This window comes from Thalia democratica, chromosome 7 (assembly GCF_965202585.1).
Source record: "Thalia democratica chromosome 7, ktThaDemo2.hap1.1, whole genome shotgun sequence".
NCBI classification, from domain to species: Eukaryota; Metazoa; Chordata; class Thaliacea; order Salpida; family Salpidae; genus Thalia; species Thalia democratica.
Window position 1 is genome coordinate 35,950,468 of NC_139171.1, and position 17,055 is coordinate 35,967,522.

General features: G+C 28.6%; 1 protein-coding gene across 1 annotated transcript; it reads right to left on the reverse strand.

The window, feature by feature from the left end:
- Nucleotides 1–389: 389 nt before the first annotated feature.
- LOC145841007 (ATP-dependent Clp protease ATP-binding subunit ClpX-like) lies at nucleotides 390–16,154 on the reverse strand. Its single transcript, XM_082948367.1, has 12 exons — nucleotides 16,014–16,154; nucleotides 15,383–15,814; nucleotides 12,440–12,594; nucleotides 11,958–12,153; nucleotides 11,558–11,725; nucleotides 10,775–10,939; nucleotides 10,221–10,309; nucleotides 9,563–9,727; nucleotides 9,054–9,232; nucleotides 6,306–6,441; nucleotides 4,743–4,856; nucleotides 390–1,198 (listed from the first exon to the last, which is right to left on the reverse strand). Exons 1-12 carry the CDS (start codon nucleotides 16,108–16,110, stop codon nucleotides 1,007–1,009), a joined length of 2,088 nt encoding a protein of 695 aa, XP_082804493.1. The 5' UTR covers nucleotides 16,111–16,154; the 3' UTR covers nucleotides 390–1,006.
- Between the last annotated feature and the right edge of the window lie 901 nt (nucleotides 16,155–17,055).

Here is a 17,055-nt window from a genome sequence, read left to right on the forward strand (position 1 = left end):
ATAAAAGCACAAAAAAGGGACTTACCCCAATTAAAGGTAGTTCCTACCACAGGCCCTTTAGGACTACAGAAGGAGTAGATAGTTTTTAGGGAATTTTTAAAAACTTGACAATGAACAAATCGCGGTCCATACGTTCGTATTAATTTCTTTTACAAAAGCATCTATATCTTTAAAACTAATAATATTTTTTTATTCTATAAAAACTGACCTATAGCTTATACTTTTAGTTTTAATGTAATAACCGATTTAAATTTAGTAAAAAAAATTTGGACCCACCCCTATGCCCCTAACTATTATCTATCGTTAACTTAACTGTGATGTTTAATGGTTCAAAATATTTAATATCTGTAATGGTTTTAAAATCATAATATCATACTGAAAACTATGAATATAATTTACCTGTTTATTAACTTCTGACATAAAAACACCAAAAAAATAAAGACAACATTTTAAAATGATTATTATAAGCATAGAAAGTGAGTAAATATGTAATTTTTTTAAAACTACTTATTATATAACAAAAAATGTTTATTGAAAAGAAGTGTTTTCGTGTATTAACCTTTATATTCTAAAAAATAAACACAGTCCCTACAAATTCATCATCATAAAACAGGAATGAGAAAATATTGAGTTCGTTTTAAAAGTCTGAAAAGCACTGTGAAACATATGTTGTAATTTATACCACAATTTAAAGTAGATAGTAGTTAGCGTGAAAAATTGAACACACAAACTTTAAAATATTAATGTCTTCATCTCAATTTATACACTCTGTTGTTTAATCAAACTTATTTTATTTATAAATTTAAAAACTAAAAATTACTAGATGAAAACAGTTGTTAGCAATTTTTTAAACAAAAACTTAAAATAAAAGAAAGCTGTTAAACTTTGTAAATTATCAAAAACTTTCAACAAACCAAAAAGCGCGCAAGCCTCCCAGAACGAAGCTTTTGCGGTTGAAAAACAACAAAAAATTTAAAAAAAACACAAAAAAACAACTTTTCCGCCATCAGACGACGACGGACGACTCCGCGGCGGGGGAATCCCCATCTTCCTTTCCGCGCTCCTCCTTTTCGCTGGTCTTCTTGGGTTCCCGGATGTAGAGCGGGGACTTCCCGCTCGCCACCACCTCCTCGTCGACGCACACTCCGATGATGTCGCTGCCGGGAACGTCGTACATCGAGTCGAGCAGCAGTCGCTCCTGCGTGTGACGTCATAATGGTAAAAACTTAATACGATGCAAATAGGCTTATTAATTGGGTAGGTCTTTTTGTGGGAACTATTTTATGGGTAGAATTGCTGCAATCAAATCTGCCCATAACTTAATGTGACGTCATAATTATAAAAACCTAATGTGAAGATGCAAATAGGCTTATTAATTAAGCACTTAATGTTTGTGACGTCATGATAACGTTGTTACCTACGAGGCGAAGAGGAAACATAAAGCTGCCTGGAGTTAATAATGTTCGTTGAATTTTAAGGGGCATTATTACGCGTCATCATTTTGAAAAAAAACTATCAACTCAATATAAACTAAAACAAACCGGATTTTTGATAAAAAGTATATATTAGCTATTAGTTGGTAAGAAAACGATGAAAATTGTTAGAAAACGTAAGGAAATGTAAGAGTTTTACCTTAGGTACGAATTGTTTCTTATATTCAAGGTGTGTATTCTATTTGTGTCCCAAGTGCATCGCAATTAAGTAATTTATTTGATTTTTTGTAAGACAACCAAACTAAAAACTCGCTAGATCAACAATTCAGCGTTGCAACTGTTATAAGCTAAAAAGAATAGTTTCTGAACTAACACAAAAAACTAGTTTATAAATTAGGCAAAAAAAAAGTTTATAAATTAAGCTTACAAGATATGAGTTGTTCAAGTAAAGTTTGCAATAAGGTGAATAATTTTGATTGACAATTTGGCTTAAACACTAATAAGTTAATGAAAAATAAATACTAGAAGTAAATATAATTACAACATTTATCATTTTTCAAGTAAAAGTTTCATTTAAGTTAAAGCAAAAACTAGTGCCAAAGTTCTAAAAAACTTTTATTCGAATGAACCTGTAGATAAATATATGAAAGTTATGTACATAAAGATTATAGTTATCAAAAACATAATGCTCAATATGCATGAGCAAACTTTAAGGTACATGTTTCGAAATCTTATATTAAACAAACTGTTAAACAAAATAAAACTATGTTCGATAGTACTGTTTTATATGGATCGAGTAGAATACATTGTTCAAGAATAAAAATCATGACCGTTTACCACAGTTCTTAGCTATTTAAATATTTATTGTAATACATGTATGCATTATCTATTGTATTCTAGGACACTAAACTTGAACAACTGAATTTTATTTATACTTTGCACTATTTTATCAACAATTATTACATAGCAAACAAAATAATCAAATAATAGATTATATAATATTAAAACAATTAACAAAAACTAATTACAAAATTAAACCATTTGAAATCTAAATCAAACAAAACATAATTCAACAACATCAATTTAAAAAAACTGGAGAAGGAAAAACATACATTAAACTTAATAACTACACTTAAAACAATAATGCATAAAAATAACCTACTAAGTAAACAAATAAAAAAAAAATTACCGAGCTCTATTTGTTTGCACAGTTCTGGTTTTCGTAACAATTAAAAACTACCAAAAGCTTAAAAAGCGTGACTAAAACTTTAAATTATTTTACACAGGGTTCGTGCGCGAATTTTTTTTCATTTAGCCTGACTGGGACCAATTTAGCCTGACATTTTTTCAAAGTAAGGAAAATCCCCTAAAGAAGTCATTTTAGATATTGGGGGGTCTTGATTAGTACTATTGTAGTTTCCGAATTCAACTAGCTTTCTCTCAAAAATGTTTAGAACTTTAAAAATCTGCAAAAAACAACTCATAGCTTAGTTACAACTCAATAAAATAAGACTAAATTGTGAAAAAAGTGATTGACTCCCCCCTCCCCCCTTAACATAGCAAATTCAGTGATAAGTTTTAAATTAACTGTTAAATCGAATCTATTACTAGTGTAAAAAATTTAATATATATTACTAAACACAATTGATAAATTTAATTAAACACTAAGTAAAAACATTATAACCAGAAGATTTATAATAAAATGACGTGCATTGTCATGTTTTACTAAAACTTAAAATGAAACGCTTACACGAGTATTAAAACTCAAACAAACAGCTAAGTTGTTGAACAAAACTAAAATGTTTAAACTGTATTTTTTTATGAATTTTCATAATTATGACAAATATAATCTACTCAAAACAAAATAATGAAGACTCTTAAATATTTATTAAAGATTCAACAAAAGGTTTTAAGCATTTATTATTACAAATACTGACTGATTTTGTCTTTAATAACTAAATCATTATTTAGAAATAAATTCACATCTCAATTTGATCTTAAAAAGACTTCTGAGTTTTTTTTAATCAAAAATTTTGAAGCATTTGAACTGAGAAAAACTGAGATTCTCAAATTTTTAAATAAAAAAACTGATTTAGCCTGACGTTTTTCAACTTTTTTCAAAAAAACTGATTTAGCCTGACTTAGCCTGATTTAGCCTGACGCGCACGAACCCTGTTTACATTTTTCCTCACTTTAAATACTATTACACATTAAACTGTTACGGTTCTGCTATGGACAAATGTTTGCAGCTTTGATTTGAGACATGATTGCTCATTTCCTTTATAAATTAAAAATAAATGCTTCTCCACACGTTTTAAAACATTCTATTTCATTGTTTTCTTAAATTTTGCCGATGTTAACCCAATACAGCTATTTTCAAAACAAGCTTAAATTGGTATACAACCATACTTTCGTCAAACTTTGGTGTTGAGTCTTTACCGTTAGGTGTTGCTATCGGGTTAGGAGTAAATAATTCCTGTGGATTTAGTCGCAAACACTTGTCTAACGCCTTTTATCCAGAAGTGCCGATTTATTGCCGAATAAACTGTTTATATGACAACCTTGGAATTAATTGATTTGTTACTTAATACTTGATTATTTTATTTGCTATGAAGCTGTTGATAAGCATAGCGCGAAGTATATACAGTTGTGTATTTTACACAGGGTCGCCAAAAGTTTAACAAAAAACTTTTCAAAGCTTTATAAATTTTTTCCATAATTTTAAAATAAAAGTTTTTTTGTTTACTTTTAGTATTAAATTCAGTAAAGGTAAAAAACTGTATTAAATAGTATAAAGTAATTGAAAAGATACTGTATGCTACCTTAAGTGTGTTTTATAACAAATAGAAAAATTAAACAATACAATCAAGAAATTTATGACAGATTTTTTGAATCTAACCAAAATTTCATTATTTTACATGTAAATTTTTTTTCTAAATTTTCCAAATCCCATATTTTTTTTTGAATAAATTGTCAAAATTTAGGTTTTCCAGGATTCCAGGTTTTTTAGCAACCCTTTTTGTATATGGTTTAAATGTATAAACAAAACTTTTGGTTTTGTGGTAAAATCACATTGCATGTGAAAATTAAACATTTAAAATTTTAAAACTTGTATTTACAAACTAAAAAACCAATACATGTGATGGGCGTTACTTTAAATTTTTTATTTATATCTATGTTTACTTTCCAAAACTATTGAGTAAAGTTTAACAACATTTTTTACACCGAGTACGTCAGCTGTAATTTAAATAAGTTTCCTTCTTCACAATATTAACCTTAACTATTCAACAAAAAAAATAACCAACAAACCATTATAGATCTCAACCCCCTGGCTCCAGTTCTCCTTTCCAACGCGAGTTTGGCGATTTGCTTGAGTGCACACGGAGTTATTGCCAAATCTGCATTGTCCATGTGGAAGAGGGACTGCAAGTTTAAATTGTAAACGTTTAAGAGATAACATTTTTAATGGAGTTGATCTTAGTTAAACATGTCACATTGTTAACACATATAAAAAACATTACAAGACTAAAAACTTTTTTTCATTCGTTTAAACTTACAATAAATTAATTTTTAGCTACAACTTGCGTAATTTCAACTTAGCTTATTTCATAGTTAAGTAAAACTACAGATGTTTATTCTTCAATTGCAATTGATAATTAATATACATAAAGTCTTACGTTTGAAGAAATAAATTAGTCTTTGAAATATTACAAAAAGATCTTTCTTCATAAAAATAAATTTACAACATCCGGCATAGGGTATACAATATTTTGTACTAATTGAACACACATTGCACTTATCAAGCGTTTACTAATATTAACAAAAAAAACTTTATGGTTTCAAAAATGCAGACTTTAATAAGTGTATTATTCTACCAAATTTAAATTCTGTACATTTTTGATTTAACCAGCATATTGCTTTTATGTAATCTAATGACTTTAAAAAACGATCTTAAATTTTTTCTGGAAAACATTATACTGCATATTCGTTTATCTTATAACTTATTTGATTTATTTAATCACAATTTGTTAAAGTCAAAAAAAAAAACTTTATAATATAGAATGTTACGAGTTAAAACCTATTGCTTTCCTGGTCTAACTAAACAACTAAAAAACAAACGGTTAATATTTTCAGCAGCAAAAACACTTAACGCTGCGTTTGAACTTAAACCCGGTTGAAAAAATTTGGTCGAGCAACAGCAAGGAAGGCTTCCTATTGGTCGAAACAGTTACGTAAGGAGCGAGTGACGCATGAGAAGCTCACATCATATGCTAGACTTTTGAACATTTCAACGCGCTTGCTAATCAGTAAAAACAAGTTGGAAGCTTTGTGTGAAAATTTAAACCATTGTGAATGTTGAGTGCAATCAGCTTAAAACAAGTTATTGCAATGATAATCAAAAAACAACAATTTGAAACTTTACTGAAGTTATTTAGAGAAATGCAAAAACCAATAAACTATACTGTGTAAAACTGAAAACACAAATGTAAATTAAATAACATTGGTTTGTATGGTTTAATATTAAAGTAAAAAGCGACAGATAAAAATACTTTACATAATATTTTGAGGTAAAACACGTCTGTAAGAACGTGACAACACTCATATTTGTTATACTTTTGTAGATATATATATATTTAAACAAATATGTATTGGTACCAAACGTGTTAACATATTCCAGCAATCAAATAAACAAAGTAACTTGTTTAATTATACATATATAAAAACTAATTTAATCAACTACTTTTTTTTTAAGAATTTTAAAAAACGTAAAATGTGAAGTACAAACAAATATAACGAAAGAAACAGTAACTTGAAAAGCATAAAGCTAAAACAGTATTATAAAAGAAATTAATAGTATATAACATGACAAACTTGGAACTGGGGCACGATGGCGTTCTTGGGTTCGACCAGTATCTGCACGAGGTGGTCGGTGTCGAGGCTGTGCAGCGGCACGATGATGGGAATCCTACCCACGAACTCCGGAATCATTCCGAACGACACCAAGTCGCTGTTGAATGTTCGTCGTTGTTTAAACTCGTTTTGTTATTTTTAAAAGCTCATGCAGTTTTAAAAAAGACAAATGTTTTTTGCTTCAGCGTTTGTGAGTTTTACTGCATTTAGTTTGGAAAAATAGCTCGTTGGAAAAATACAGGAGTATATAAATATAGTGTATAAAACTGTTGACATAATTGTAAGTTAAACGACGTTGGTTTGCATAGTTTACTAATAAAACAAAAAGTAAAAAAATATAAAAAATATTGATTTTGAAATTGTTATTCATCGTTACTGCATTTACTTAAAATCTCATTTTATAACTTTTGCATAAAGTTTTAAAAAGACAAGTCTTTTTGTGCGTTGGATTTTGTGAATAACCACAAAACAACTTAGAAAAGTAAGTGTAATAACCCACAAAATTTTAGCTTTATAAAAGTGTATACCATCAATGTATTAAAGCTTGTGTTAAAATTATCAACTGTAAAAAAAATGTTTTTTACATTGAAAACTCACTCATAAAACTTAAACATTTTGATATAAATAGTCTTATTTCCACATACTAATATGTTCTATTAAAGGAAAGAACATAGAAGAAAAGTTATTTACAAAAAAAAAGGAGTTATAACATTATTATTTATTTAATTATTTCTATACTTTTACACATTTCATAGTATGTATCAACAAACTGAATACAATATCAATTGACAGTTTGCTTTTGCAACAAGAAAACCATGATAATCAATGAGGAATGGCAGTAAACAAGCACACCCACCATAAACCAATTCGCCATCCAATAGTTTTTAATGTTTACCAAGCAAATATTCAAAACTATTACTAAATAATAATGACTGTTGTTTTATGTATACATCAATTTTTAAATGCACAAATTTGCTTTATAATTAAAATATTTGCTTCTAATTGAATTGCCGACAATGCAGTCTAAAAATATACACTCATATAAATAAAAAAATCAAAATATTTCAATCTTCTTGGAAAACATGCGTCAAGAATTTATAATGATTTGCTATAATTGTTCAGCAGACCACATTTACATATCGAATTATTGATGTTAAATATAATTAAACTCACATACATTTACCTAACAGTAAAAAATGTTTTATAATATATTGTTTTAACAATTATTTTCGTATGGTTTGGTTATAATAACTGAAGTGAATCAAAACTTACAAGTTTGTTGTTTTTTTTTTTAATAAAAAAAAACTTAAATAAAACTTAATGTTTTGATAAATAAAAAAAAAATAAACTTTTCACATCATTAGGCTTTTAACAGGAAGTAATGTCACAAACAGCTCAATTTGTTGTCATATGTAATTATTTAACTACCTTAAACACAACTACTAGCTTAAAATTTTTATATTTGTAAACCAGCGTATTTAATTATTCTGTATTTTAATGGTAACACGTTATAAAACTCTATTTAGTACAACAAATGTCTTCAACTGATCAAAAAATAACAATATTTTAAAACAACCGCAATTTTTAACATTTTTATTTAGTCACACCAAAACACGACGAAAAATAAAAGCAAATTTAAAGCGAAACAATCAAACCTGGAGTCGCCAAACTTGAACTGAATCATACTAAGGCCATGGGGGGTAAAACACTTTTTTTTTACAAAAATTAACTTTGGCTTTAATATGAAAAACTTAAGTACAAACTACAAGCCAGTTTTTATAGAATTCAAAAATATCTGCTTTATAGTTTATTACATCTTTTACAGTTTTAGTTGTTAAAAGTTTTATTTAATTTTTAGTTTATTATTTTGAGTCTTTTGAAATAGATAAAAATAGCTGTCAATTTATATTGAAAAAGTGTTTATAATTGTAATTTATAATTTTGTATATGCTAGTATTTCTTGTTGTGTTTTATATAAAAGATTCATCACTCTAAACTGTCTTGTCTGATTATATAAAGTAGTCTAAAACAGAATTTAGTATTTATTAGATAGTAACTAAACAAGGTAGGATTTAATAATGATAGGTAGTACTAATAAGTTAAGTGTACCTACAAACTTTTAAGATATTTTATTTTTTGTAAAAATTTTCCGATACAAACGTATAGACCGAAAATTTTTCGGGGTCAATTTTCTCGAAAAATTTAAAAATCACTAACAATCAATCTCCCCTTTATTTTTCAAGCAATCTTTTTCAAATTTTCAGGAAATGTTCCTTATATTAAAAGAAAAAAACTTTACTCATGAATTTTAATAATTTTTTTAATTTTTACTAAATAAAATTTTGAAGTCCAAAGTAACGTTTTTTGATATTTTCTAAAGATTAGACTGTAAAAATTTGAAGAAGATTGCTTGAAAAATGTAGGAGGAGATAGATTATAAATAAAATAGTCTTTCCCTTCCTATTATGCGGCCCGACTTTGACTGGTCATATCTCAAAAAACAATTTTTTAAAACAATAAAAAGCATCTTGAAGCCTAGAAACAACTCTATAAAATAAGATCAACTTGTAAAAAACATGGCCTACCCCCCTATGGCGTTTTAACTCAACAAAAACCTAAAAGTGAATTTAAAACTGCATCAAACTTCAATTTCGTGCGAACTCAACATGACTGCATGAAAACCTGATAACACTAAAACCGAGTGTGAACCTGGAGTCGGTGATCTTGAGCAAATCGTCTTTCTCCCTGTTCTCCCTCAACGCCACCTTTAGGGGCTCCTCGTTCATCTGCTGCATGTCCCCGGTGAAGTTGAAGCCGATGCCGCCGTTCGACGCGGCTCGCTGCTTGCCCGCCGCAGCTTTGTCGCTCAAGTGCGTGAATCCCAGCGTCTGAATTATTTTTTGTTTGCAAAATGAAAAGCGTTACGTGGACCGTTATAAAATGTGTTTGACGACAACACGGTTTCAGTTAAAACATAAAAAAAAAATTTGTATGGTACTTTTTAGTTAAAGAAATTTGAAGAAACAATTTAAACATCAAAATATCATTTACTCAAGAAGCTTGCCTTGCATTTTTCCAAACAATTAACTCTCAGGTATTCCAACGCAAAATAAATATTTCTCACCGCTTTACAACAACAAAAGTTCAAAAGCTTTAAAACAAAACTGAGCTTCTCCGGTTTAATTCAATTTTAGTAACCATGTAAGGAAAAAACGAACTTTCTCGTTGACCCTCCTCGATATGAACTTGTCGAGGCCGTTGAAGGCGCCTGAAGCGATGAACAGGATGTTGGAGGTGTCGATCGCCACCGTCTCCACCCGCATCTTCCGCGAGCTCCTCTCGGGCACGTTCACCACCGTCCCTTCCAGCATCTTCAGCAGTCCCTGTCGGTAAAACATTAGCGTTTAAGAAGCTAGCCTTGCGTTTTTCCACACAGTAATCGTTTTTGAGCAAGTTGCTTTGGATGAGCAAGACTTTTTCATTGTTTTTAGGCTTTTGAAAAAGAATTGTTCAGTTTTAAACTTAACAGACTGACAAAGAAAATAAAAAGCAAAAGAAACAGGGTTGCCACTCGTTTTTTCAAAATTTTTTCCAGGTTTTTAAAAGTACACATTTTTGGGTCTATTTTTAGTTTAAAAATAAGGTTAGAAACTGTGTTAAATAGCATAAAAACATTGAAAAGATACCCTGTTCGAATGAGTTTTTATGAGTGAGACTTGTTATCTGTTGCTTTTAGGATTAAAAAACAAGTTCTCAAACAGACTGACAAAGAGGATCAAAAGGTTGGTACACTTGAAAAATTTTCTACGCAATTTTAAATGCACCAAAACAGTTTCATAAGTAACAAGCGCAAATATTCTGCGACAATTCACTCACCTGCTGCACTCCCTCACCACCGACGTCCCGCAGCATGTTCTTCTCCGAAACGCTGCTTATCTTGTCGACCTCGTCCAAAAATATTATGCCTGTTCGCATTGAAAATAAAAGGTTCCAGCTTTTAAAGAATACTTTTTTGTTGCTTTTTAAAGGCTTTTTTAAGTTTACAATAAAAAACTGAACGCTTAGCTATGGTTATATAGGAACAGTAAAAGTGTTAAATTATTTTATTAAAAGAACTAAATTGGACAACGACACATATATAATACAGCATAACTTTATTTATTAAGTATCTATTGATATAAAACAATACTAAACTAAAAATACTTAGAAAGTATAAATTTAAAGAAAAACACAATCAAAGCTTGTATAAATTTATAACAAAACAGTATGAATTATTTTTCTTTTAATAAAATTGAATAACTACCTTACTTATAAAAGATAGTTATTCCCTAAGATTTAATTGATACCGTTAAGAAATTAAAATATTTTAGTGAACATAAAATTTTTACTATTAAAAAAAAAGCTAAATCAAAGTTAACTTAACTATAAACCTTGCTGGGTTTTTTCAACGTTTCCGTTGGAGTCTTGCAGCAGCTTGGCGACGACCGACTCGATGTCCTCGCCAACGTACCCAGCCTGCGTGAGCGTCGTGCAGTCGCATATGGCGAACGGAACGTTCAGGCACCTTGCCAGCGTTTGCGCCAACAACGTCTTGCCTGCAAGTTAACAACGAGTCGCTACAGCTAGTGTCATAGTTGGAGCAAATTTTGTGACGCAGTTTCAAAAACGGTTGCATGGCGATTGAAATTATCAAAAAACTAATTTTTATAAGAAAATATAAAGTGGAAATAATTAATTTGAAACTAAAAATAAAATTTGAATTGTATTAGAAGATTTAACTAGTAGAATTATAATGCATTTTTTTTTATTAAAAGATAGAGTTTCTAATCACTAAAAATATCCATATTTTAGTAAGTTTAAATTTGTTTTTAGCTTTATCTCAAAAGCCTATTTTAAATTAGAAGAAAAAAGATTAAAAAGTTCAATTAAGAAAGATAATGATGGAAAAAAAAGAATATCTAAGTTTACAAGATAGTTCACAACCACTAAAACATATAATAACTTGAACTTTTCTTTTGTTTATAGGTTTAATTAAATTGCACACATGTGTTAACGACTGCAGCAAGCAATCACCAGTATTAAAATTTCGTTTGCAAAACTTCTTTCCAAAAAATTTAGCCGTAAAATCAATAACTCGTAACAAGTATTACTTAAAATACAAAATATGGATTATGCTTTTTTTTTTAAGTATTAAGATTTTCAACACATCAAACCTGATCCGGTGGGTCCCAGCATGAGGATGTTGCTTTTTTCCAACACGACTTTCGATTCCTGGCTCATCTGCTCGGCCTTGTCGAGCAGGGACGCCGGTTTGAAGTCCTGCTGGTTTCCCATGACGGGGCTGAACGGTTTGCCCGCTATGTGGAGCACGTCCGCGTAACCTGGGTTGATTGTGAAAGCTTTTTAAATGTCTTTGTTTTTAAGTTTTAAAATAAAGCGAATACCGGTAGAAACAAAGTTATCAGCCTATTTAAAAATTTACACAAAATATGTCAAGATTGTTTTGATTTACCATTTAATGCACCAGAGTGTAAGGTTCGTACTCTTATAAACTTTAAAAAATGTTAGATATAAAACAACAAAGAAACACTCTTATAAACTTAGCATTCTAACTTGGTGTGGGGTGGGTGCTGGAAGTCTTCTCCATCTCGCCCGTCAGCGGGTTGGCCACGGAAGCCTGCTGCTGCTGCTGGAGCTGCTGGGACGGCCCGTTCTTGTGTATGCGCTTGTAGTGGTTGTAGACGGCCACCGCCAGCACCTTCTTGGCGTGCTGCTGCCCGATGACGAAGTTGTCCAGGTACTGCACTATCTGTGTCAGGTGTTGGAAACCTCGTTGTGGTGTTTTGTTGTGTTTAAAAAAGAAAAACTAAGGCATCGAACTGCATCTTAACTACTATAAAGGAAAGTACTACATAAAAAATATATTTTTTTGAGTGCATTTTGAGGTGGAGATTTGTTGCAAAACTTAAATGAATAAATTTACAGTATTTTGCTACAACTATAATGTGACTGTAGTTTAGTAAATACAAACAAAAAATGCGTTTCTTTGTAACTTATTATTAATTTTAATACTAGAAATACAAAAAAATATATACCTCTTTTGGTGATGGAAGGGATTTTCTGTCCCATATGTTTTCTTCGTGCGTGGAAGTATCAGCGTTTGGTGTTTTTAACCTGGTGTTGGTTTGTGACATCACAGTGTAAATGGCACCGCAGCTCTGGTTTGTGCAGCAAACAAAATGAGAGTTTGCTAAAACGAATATTATCAGAGTCAGACATAATCTTGATAAAATATTCAAAGGTTTAAATGCAAAATACAGTTTCTAAACAAACCTTTGTTTAAACAAAAAAAAATACATGGTTAATATTTAAAATACAAATGAGAATTTTAATATAAATTTCTTTTTTTATTAAATTTAACTTACACTAAACTTTTTTTTCATATTGTTTTATTAAAACTATAAACATGAAATTAAAAACATTATTATGAAATTTGAAAACTTTAAATTATTCAATATACTGTTTACAAACCATTATAAATTCGGTTTATTCTAGATAGATTTAGTAAACTATATTTTAGTGTGAGTTAAGACCATAGGTACTGCACTATTTCCACAAACTGATCCTATTTTGGCTAACATAATATTTTAAAGTTCACTAAAATTTTAAACACATTTTAAAGTATATGAGTTTTAAAAAAAATAAACTTAAAACATTACTTTTTCACAATACATTAGATTTACTGTAACTTAAGGCCATAGGGGGGTCCACTTTGTTTTTTACAACTTGATCTTATTTTGTAGAATTTAATCTGAGCTATCAGACACTTTTAATCGCTTAAAAAAACTCAAAATAACTTTTGAGATATAAGCGATCAAAGAAAGGGCGTTCAATAGGTTCCTTATGGAAGGCGAAAACTAAAAATGCGAAAAAAGACTATTTCACTAAAAATCTATCTCCTCCTTCATTTTTTGAGTAATCTTTCTCAAATTTTTACAGAATGTGTATCATTAAACTTTAAAGAGGTCTATTGTAGGAATTTTTTTAATTTTGAGTAAAAAAAAAATTACTGTCAAAAAACTACCCTTTTTTTTAGTTTTTTGTGGATAAAATTTTTATTTTTCAAAATTTCAAAAATTCCAACATTCAGATTCTTCAAAATATTAAAAGGAACATTTCCTGAAAATTTGAAGTCTCTAGGTCAAAAAATGAAGGAGGAGATAGGTTTTTAGTGCGTTTTAAAATTTCCGAGAAAATTGACCCCAAAAAATTTGTGGTCCATACGTTTGTATCGGAAACTTTTTACAAAAAATAAAATATCTCAAAAATTAAATGATATTTTGGAACTCTATAAAAACAGGCTTGTAGTTTGTATTTAAAGCTTTCATATAAAAGGCAAAGTTATTTTTTGTAAAAAAAAAAGTCGGACCCCCCCTATGGCCTTAATAATTAATTACCTTTAGTGTTTTACAGCTTAATTTTAAGTATAATGAGATAATTTCAGTTCAAAAAAATATTCTCTAAACTATTTTCAATATTATTATTATTTATGGTTTATATACAATGTTTATATTGTATTATATTCATACATATATCTGTAACAATAAATAATAGCATTTTGATACACAATATAATAATTGATATTTATATTAATAGTATAAATATGTATATATTTTGTTTGTTGTTTAATACATTAACTTTTTTTCCACCGACTTAAGTAATATTTCCTGATTATCTAACGTATTTAACTAAAATTCTTTTGGGTCTCTATTTAAAAAAAAGTTTTTCAATAAACTACGAGCCAAATAGAAAACTAATAAATAGAAACAATATTAAGTTAATTTGTAGAAGTTGTTTTAACTTAATACAAACATTAGCATTCTTCAAACTATATCATATAGTACGAAGGACTATAAGTTTAATCTAAAACGTATAAAAAATTTAATCATTTTGACTAACATTTTACATAAGTTTAATATTTATTTATTTCATAATAAAAAAAGTATGCGTGTAAATAATCTAAGTTTTTTTTTTATATCTAAATAGTGTTCTTTCTCACATAATTATATTAATACGTAAGCAGATACTTGAATCATTTTAAAGTATAATCTTAATAAATTTTTGAAAAACATTTTATGAATTGGTTAGACTTATATGTGTAATATATAATATGATCTGAATATTTCTAATTCAAAAAAAATAATAAAAATTGCACTTATACAGTTTATACATAATTTTTAAATTTTCAAGTACTTAAGGCGAGGTACTAATAAAGGTAAAACCTTTTTTTTACAATTTACAAAGGTGAAAAAGTATAATTTTTAGTTTTTGTCTATTAAATTTTGCATAAACAAAGTTTTACAGATAACTGTTTAAAATTTTCAAATTAAATGGATTAAAGTGTCAAAAACAAAGATACTAATAGGTTGACTTATAAAAACAACTTGAATGAAAAAGTATGTGAGCTCTAGAAAATGCATTATCTTAAATTTAAGTTAAAGGTATTTAAAACATTAAAAAATATACTAATGATTTGAACTCTATTACATTGTATATGTTTAGCTTTATTCTTTTTATTTTTCATACAACAATTTTTATAAATTTAGATATATCTTAAAAACAAGCTCCTAAATCTTGGGCTTACAATTTTGTCACCAAATTTTTTTCTAATATATTCTAAATTTTAAAATCAGCCTAAACTTAATTTGTTATACACTAAAATACATTACTTTTTGTTTAAATTTATTTACAAATTTATACCAATTTCAACTGTTTTTGGTCATAATAAAAAAACTAATGTAAGTTTTGATGAAAACTTAAGAAGTTTCTGATTTATGTTTTACCATTCGTTCCACGTTTACATAAAAAAATTAAAAAACAAAATGTTTAACTTAATTATCAATGTTCACATTATTACTTTCCTGTTTCTAAATAAAAAAAGAAGCCTTTTTTATTTTTTATCTTGACAAACCATATAATTTACTTAACAGGTTTATATCATGTAATGAACATACTAGCAGAATACAAAAACAACTTACCAATGGTATTTACTTTTTCACAAGGCGAGTTACACTTTAAACAGTAGTGCACGCCCTTGTCCGAAGAAGACCCGCCAGAGTTTGAATTGTCTGTGGTGGTGGTACCAGACCCTGAAGAGGATCCGCCTGACGAACCGCTTTTGTCAGTCGTGGACATTTTAATGGTGTTAAAACTCAAGCTGTGCAGCATGGAAGAATGCACGTGGTTGTAACTGTTGGTGTTTGACAGCAGACCGACCAAGCTTGATGGTTCGTACGAAGGCATGGCAATGCCCATTGTTGAGATTGAAGATTTGAAGTTACGCTTGCTGCTGTAAAGGAAATTGTTGGTCTTGTTGTTTAGTGGAACTTTAACTCGTTTTCTTTCTGACAACTCGTTTTGGTGCAAGCTAGTGTATGAGGCTAAGTCACCAATCGAAGGTGAGGTACATCCTGTTTTTGTTATTGAATTAGTAAGATCTTAGCAGAACTATTTAGTATAGTATTATTTGATATTTTACATTAATCAGCTTTGGAAAATTAAGAAAAAACTTTTTATTTAATTGACACTATGACAAAAACTCAATTAAACAAACATTTGAATCAACTAATTCATAGATATTTTTTGATAGCTTTAAATATATGAACTAACCTGGTGCAAGCAAACTTTTAGTTTGCTTAGGAAAAGTGCTGAGTTTGTTGACTCTAGCTTGCAGACTGGAACAACTACATCTTACTGTGGCTGACATTTTAACAAATAGTTCTTTTTTACAATTATCACTTAATTAACAGAATATCTGTAAATTAATTTTCATTAACATACACTACAATAATTAGACTAAGTTAAAGTACTTATACAGTTTTATTTGACACTTGGTTTTTATACAGACTTTTTTTACATGCAAATAGACTATATTTCATACTCGATAATATTCAAGTATAATAAACATACGCGGTTAATGGATAACTATATAAAACTTAAATTTGGCTTGTATATAAAAACTTAGTATATAAGCTATATGTTTCTTTTAAAGAATATTGAAGCTTTGTTTAAAAATTTGCAATCTTGTCAGTTTTGTATAAAAATATGACACAAAACAACTTTTTATTCATCAAGTTTTATGTAAAATTTCCGAAATATATCTTACTCTGTCCTGTGTTTTGTTAAGCTTAGAACCTACAGTTTTCTTCAGAATGTTGAAGTGTAACAATAATACAATTCTAGTGATCAAAACAATTTCCTTATTGTAAGAAAAAATACAATTTTGGTTAAATAATCTACATCAAAACAATTCGAAAATTAGTTAAGTGAAATGGTAAATATTTTAGGAAATTTGATAAAGCGCTGTAGAAGATCTATTTTTAGCAAACTAGTTTTATTTTTTAAGTTGCATTATAGAGAAAGAATGTACTTAAATTTTTTATTTGAATTGTATTAAATACTTTTTTTTTTAACTAGCAACCAATATAATTATTGTTAAAATATAAATAAGTTATTTAAAAAATACAACCTTATGGTCTTAAAATAGTTGAATATGTAAAACTTTTAAAAAATTAAGTAGTTGATTACTGTAAATACTTGTTTTAAATGTGATACTTTTATGCATAAAAAATATTACAACCTGATGTTTTATGCTATTCCATAATTTTAAATAATTTTTGTGCAAAACAATCTTATTTTTATCAAAAAACTC